At 55.4% G+C, this 6,625-nt stretch overlaps 2 protein-coding genes across 2 annotated transcripts in view; both read right to left on the bottom strand.

Moving 5' to 3' along the window:
• H310_00410 (hypothetical protein) overlaps positions 1-1,296 on the bottom strand; it is a gene marked incomplete at both ends in the record, with an annotated part of 2,068 nt that extends 772 nt beyond the window's left edge. The window contains one exon of the mRNA XM_008863190.1: positions 109-1,296. Within this exon, the coding sequence (XP_008861412.1) occupies positions 109-1,296 (1,188 nt within the window). The remainder of the gene's footprint in view (positions 1-108) is intronic.
• Positions 1,297-2,136: 840 nt separating this feature from the next.
• On the bottom strand, positions 2,137-4,315 carry H310_00409 (hypothetical protein; the record flags this gene model as incomplete). The annotated part of the gene is made up of 2 exons (XM_008863189.1): positions 2,137-3,693; positions 3,746-4,315. 2 exons carry the CDS (start codon positions 4,313-4,315, stop codon positions 2,137-2,139), a joined length of 2,127 nt encoding a protein of 708 aa, XP_008861411.1.
• Between the last annotated feature and the right edge of the window lie 2,310 nt (positions 4,316-6,625).

The following is a 6,625-nucleotide window of genomic DNA, read 5'->3' as shown; positions in this document are numbered from 1 at the left end:
CCGCTCTTGGCACTCCCCGATGTAGTGGTGCAGCCCCATCGTCCACTTGCCCAACGTCTTGACGTAGATGGTAAGTGAGCCGGGGGTCTCGAGCGGCGTCGACGCGACGCTGAAAGGGTGCCATTGCGTCTTGGAAAGCGCGGGCACTTTGATCCACACGGCGTCACCGGGGTTGTAGCCCGTGGTACATTCGAACGAGATTTCGACAACGTCCGACGACACTGGCACGGCGCGCTTGATGGCGACGGGGGTCGTGATCGACGACGTGGACAGCAGACGGTTGACCATGTACAGCACCATCGACGTAAAGAGGAAGTAGATGATATTGCCCCAGTGAAGGACAGCGAAGAGGGAGGCAGGGATGAAGAGGAAGTGCGTGGCGTAAAAGACCGAGTAGTAGTGGCGGCGTACGTACGGCAGCGACGTCGCTCCCATGACAAGCATACACAATAGCGAGAGTTCACCAAATAGGTTCTCCCAGTTCATCTTGCCATCCACGGCAACGTCACAGTCAAAGCACGGAAGCATCTTGCTCAACGTCTTGGTGCGAACGTAGTATACCACGAATACGATCGTGTGGACCACGAACGACACGATCGAGGCAACCCCAAGCCACCGATGGTACTTGACGCCGTTGGCAAACGGAATGTTTAGCCATTCCATCCACAGCGAATGGCGACTTGCCGGTAGAGAGAGAAAGATCAAGTTGTACAAGCCAGAGAACCCCAGGGACGTCGCAATGGCCTTGATTCGATCGTTTGTCGTGCCCGATGGCTTGAAGCGTTTTTTGTACTGGTACGAAAACACAATCGCGTTCCCAACAAACATGACCATCAAGAACAGGAGCTCGCCATAGCTGACCTTGTGTTTGAACAATCGTGGTTTGCGGTGGAGAAGGGTGGAAAACGGAGAAATGAACACGCTGGCCTTAGCGCGCATGTACGCCATCAACACTGCCCCGACTACGACAGGCAACACCGAACCGAGGAAAAAGTAAGTTGGGACGACCATTTCCGGGTTGCCGCTGTTCTTCACTTTCGGGTTGACGCCCCACCACACCGAGATGGGGGTCGAAAACTCAATGGGGTACACAGGGAGGTTGTAGCCCATGGGGGTGAGCATGACCAACACCATAAGCAACCCGACAACACAATGACCAAGCAACCAGACGCCGTGCGGTTTGTGCTTGGGAGGGAGGATCGCAGTGTCCCCGGCTAAACCATCGATGGTGTGCCCTTCTATCACGTCTGCAGGCTTAGGTGTCGTCGCCTCAAGGTAGTCGGACGTGTTGATCATTCTTGGGGATTTCAAATTCAACAATGAGCAAGGACGGGTGTCAAGGTAGTGGTGTCGTTGTGATGGCGGATGCAAGCAGTGGTCAGTGTTGCACCGGTGGAGCCAACGAAGGCAGCGTACATTGCGATGTGCATCCGCCGTGTTTGGCCGCAGGGCTGTCTTGACGTTGCATGGCGCCACGTACGACTAATAACCACTTGTGATGCCATTGGGTATTCGGTGTCCAATCACATCCAATGTGCACCCTGATTGGCGGCAAGTTGTATTGTAGCACGAGGCAAACCATCGACTACTGTATACAACATGAAGTGGTGGCCAAGCTTGGGTGAGATCGATGGATCTTCGGTCCAGCAGCCACCCTTGGACGCTATGTTTGCTTTGACATATTGAGATGCTGTGAATGGCGCTGAGATTCTCAAGTTGCTTTCGTTAGAGCAAGAACACGCCGCGGATTCCTCTCTTCAAAAAAGTTCCTGGTGACCGCTAGAGCTTTCGCAGAAGGCTTGGACACAGGTAAGGGGGAGTTGGGTTCACCGCTGAATTTCAACAGTATGTTGGATTGCGTTCGTTATGTCGCCCCCGTCAACGCTCTCAGATTCCATGCGCCCACATTTCTTTTTTCACGTCTCCTCGGTGCAGAAGCTAAGCCGATTGTAGACATGGATGAGTGGAGACATTTTTGATTGGCTAATTCTCCTTGCTTTGAGAAAATTCCACCAATCAGCGTCGCGTCCGATTAGAGAAGGGCTGACAAGCAACAGAAATTGAATTGACGGATGATACACGCAGGCCAACGGCGACAACACACTATCGACACAAACGACACCGATCCACGCGCGTTTACAGCTCAAACACTTCGTGATGTACGTCGTACAGCGCGTCATTCGCGGTGACGGCTTCAATGGCTGCGGTCAGCGCGTTCGGGCCACTAACATACACACCGACGGATCGGAGGTCCGTCGACGAGTGACCGGCCTTGATCTCTCCAAACAGCTCCTCCCAATTTGCACGCTCATACTTGACGTTGAAATGGCGGACAAACTCGTCGTTCGTCAAAGGCACAGCAGTAGTATTGGCACGCATTTGCAATGCGGTTGCTGCCACGGGTTGCTTTCCCGGGCGGATAAGAGCAACTCCGTAGGCAAAGAAGGACCCCACAATCACGATCGAAAACTCGACAAAGCGCTGGAGCGGCCACAAGCTCGGTTTGTATGTCGAGATCTTTTGCTGGTACCGGACGTAGAATAGAAGGGCGCCACTGACAAAGAACGCCAGCAGCAACATCACCAACTTGCGTGTCGTCGACAGATGCGAGTACGGGCGCGGTTCAGTTGATGACTTGGACAATTGAAACTTGTGAGTGGGTTCGTCATGCTCAATCGAGACTTCGGCAATGTCTTGCTGGGTCACGTGGAGGTGCAAACTCAACCGTCCGCGGTGTCGCTCGGCCACGTCTTCCAACTCGTGCAGCCACCCCTGAAACTGCGACACCATCTCGACCGTCTTGACGTGCCACACCAGGTACACGTCTTGATGGGGCCGTGCGTGGAGCAAGTGCATGATTTGACCCATGAGCGGTGTCACTCCAATGCCGCCCCCGATGAACACCACGCTCGAGTACGACAGCGACATTGGTGTCGGCGGCGTGTAACCAGCATCCATGTACACCACAGGCTCCACTCCTTGGGCTTCGCACTGCTTGACGTAGTCGTGGACTTGGCTCGTCCAATGGCCCAACGCTTTGATATACACGGTCAACTGACCAGGCGTGTGCAGCGGCGTCGAGGCGATGCTGAACGGATGCCACTGGACGGTCGAGATTGAAGGAACTTGGACGTACACGATGTCTCCGGGGAGGTAGTTGGTTGAGCACTTAAACGTGAGCTGCGTGACGTGGCCAGGCAGCGCGGCCGCCGTGTCGAGAGCGACGGGGTGGGCCACCGTCGAGCTCGAGTACATGCGGTTCACGATGTACAGCACCATGGACACATAGATCCAAACGATGATCTGTTCGTAGTGCATGACGGCAAAGAGAGCGGCGGGGATGAATAGCCAGTGCGTGGCCTTGAATGTGGCGTAGTAGTTGCGTCGGACGTATGGAAAAGCGGTGGCACCCATGATGAGCATGCACAGCAGCGAGAGCTCGCCGAAGACATTGATCCATGCGTCCTTGCCCATGCTTCCTTCGACACCGATATCGCATTTGAAACAAGGGAGGAGTTCATGCGCCAAAGCACCGTTGTTGGCAAACTCGACGAAAAACACAGCGAAATGCACAAAAAACATCGCAATCGTGGCAGCTCCAAACCACCGGTGGTACTTGACAGCGCGAGCCCACGGGAGGTTGAGCCATTCCATCCAAAAACAATGCCGGGTGGCTGGCAACGCAAGAAAGACCTATGCATTGTGTCAGGCCTTGTAAGGTCGTCATGGTCGCGCGAGAGCGTACCATGTTGTAGAGGCCACTGAAGGCAAGCGAAATCCCGACGACCTTCAAGACAGGCTTCTTGAGCGACAACTGAAACATGTATGAGTGGTAGAACACGAGGACATTGCCAGCGACGGCAGCCAGGACAAACAGAATCTCGCCGACGCTCACAAGGCGGTGGAGGCACCGGGGCTTGATGTGGAGCCAGTAGGTCACCCCCATGCGGTAGTGGGCCTTGGCCAGGCTGAAGAGCACGGCGGCCACAACTACAGGGACGACAAAAAAGAGGAAAAAGTAGCTGACTGGGAGCATCTCCTTGCCGCGGGCAAACCGGTTCTTGTCCTTGGGGTCGATGTTGAACCAACTGTTCCATTTCAACGCCAGGTTGTTGCGGTAGATGGCCACGACTTGAATCCCGATGGGGGACACGATGGCAAAGGCCAGGAGGGCCCCAACCATCCAGTTGACAGCGACGAGCACGACGCCCCACCTGGACGACGCCCCCGTCACTGGGGCGGGCTTGTTGTCAAACCCCACAGGGGTCGACGCGGCCTGAAAACTCTTGATGCTCTTTCGAGGGGACGTTTGCATGCAACTCGTCAAAATGGAGAATGAAAGGGCAAGGGCCCCATACCTCCGTCGGTGACACAACGGGATGCCTCACCTAGACTCATGTTGAACCATCGCGTGTGGTGCACAGCTAGTCAACGAGCAACGTTCAAGTTTGCCCTCATCAGGAACCTGACTCAGACGTCGAGAGCCAGGCCTGCGGAAACTGATTTACTACCACATTCCTCGCCAGCCCCACCACTGGAGCGAGTGCGCGATTGGGTAGCGTCGAGTGGACTACCACGTTGTGTGGCGTAGCACCTGTACGAGGGCGTGAGTCCCGTCGTGGAATTTACTTCCACGACGCCATGTCAAGATGTCCGTTCCGCGCGGCATGAACAGGGGACCTACTCAAACGCGAACGACGTCGGGGTGTGTGTATCGATCGAGAGGGCGCAGTACCAGGGAAGGGGCGGTCCCTTGACAATCGGCATGCGCTGAGCTGCAAGGGAGCGCGTCAAACACAGTGTATGCACAATCGAGTCGTTGTCAGTTGGTCGTGCATAGCAATGACAGCTGCATTCGTGTCCATGCGTGCTACTTACTGACTGGGCCGACGTGACAGGTCTTTTCGTGGGCAGAGACAACGACCACTTCATGTGGACTTGATTTGTTTACTACAAGGTCGTGGACGACGTGAGCGGGACAAATGCATTCACCACGCGACGTGGGATGGAGTGGTCTGTGTGTGTGTTGGACACAACTGGGGCGCATTGCCAAGGCTGTTTCCATGGCAAGGAACCCAGAGAAGTGAATAATACACTTGGTCGAGCGAATCTTCCATCCTGGGTGTCTGAGTATCGAGGGTCCATTTTGGTCGTGACCATGCCCTTCCACGTCCGGAGGATTTGGACTGAAGAAGGAGGAAGGGTTGTAGACATTGTGCTACCGAGTCCCTCTACTTGACCATGTAGTTCTTGGGGTAGCTGGTGGTCCACAGCGGTCCGTTGCGCTGGAAGGGGGGGGCAGGTGATTGTGCAAGTTCGATCATGCATGCGTCGCGGACAGCCCCTGCGCGATTATCAGAGCACAATTCGATCGACTACTGATGTCTATCCATTTGGATGTAGGGACGATCGGTAGCCAACTCGTCGAGGGTATATTGGGTGGACGATGTCAAGCGCTCCATCGACCCGACCCTGCCTTCTTGGTAAAGTCGTCAAACTGTGGTGGGAAGCGCAAGGCGCTGGCACCGTTTTTGCTCGACGGGTGACTTGTAGAGGGGGCGTGTGTCATCGAGAGCGCTTTCGGTTTACGTCCACACGTGGCGTGGTGGGTCGCGAGCAGTGACGAGGTACAAGCCGGGGAGCGAACCCCATTGAACTGTTATGCCAATGTGTTTGGGCACGAGATCTGTCCAACAACGAACCAGGGGCGTGCCCCCACGGACAGGCGAGATCAGACTTGAACGGCTTCTATCGTGTCGAGCCGAAAAGGTCGGGGCGAGCTCTACCACGGACAAGATGCATGGCCAACGTGCATTTTCTTTCCCGCATTCCTGACCCCAACCCCAGAAGGCATGTCGACGCAGGAAACTTCGAACCACATCATGAGGCTGTATAACCTGATGGATTCGACCTGAGTACGGCAGTACCACGCCCATCAAGAATTGCACATTTCGGCGACTTCGGCCGGTATGCTTGCAGCACGACAGGGTCACACAAAGCACTCCCACAGAGATCGTCGAGCTAGCCTAGGAGGCTGCTACATGGGCAGGCGGCGCTGCTTGCCACTGCGCAACGCCCCTGCCAAACATGGTCGAGTCCGTGGTGATTTTGGACCGTTGACCTTCAAGAGTGGTATAATGAGATTCTCGGAGACCGCCCGACGCGCCATGTGCCACCGTCGATTGCTCCAACGGAGGAAGGGTACGACTTCTGGTGGATTTACGCGCGCGCGTGTGTAGATGGAGGGACGAGCTGCAGAAAAAGTCTGGCGTTCGGCGACATCAATGAATCAGTGAACAACGTGCCTCAACCGCGTAGGGGGCGGGGCAGGTTCTGACAATGGTGAAGCCACTCGCATGCCCGAAGAGTCCTCGACAGGATCTCCTCCTAGACGCGAGGTAGGGTGGAGCGCAACGCCAAAGTTCAAAGTCATCGTGCAAAACGTCACCATCGCATCGACACGTTCGAGTCTAGATGCCCAACAAAGCAACCACCACCAGCAAAGCCAAGGTACACCCCCTTTCCGTCCCTATTTGTTTGAGAACGAAGGTGCTTTGCCCCACACCATGTCGAGGTCGCGCCTTCTCATGAGGTTACTCATCTGGAAATGATGCGTGCACGTTAT

This window comes from Aphanomyces invadans, assembly GCF_000520115.1.
Source record: "Aphanomyces invadans strain NJM9701 unplaced genomic scaffold supercont1.1, whole genome shotgun sequence".
Taxonomy (NCBI): Eukaryota; Oomycota; class Saprolegniomycetes; order Saprolegniales; family Verrucalvaceae; genus Aphanomyces; species Aphanomyces invadans.
The sequence above is the reverse complement of the archived record's forward strand: the minus strand, read 5'-3'. Positions and strand labels throughout refer to the sequence as shown.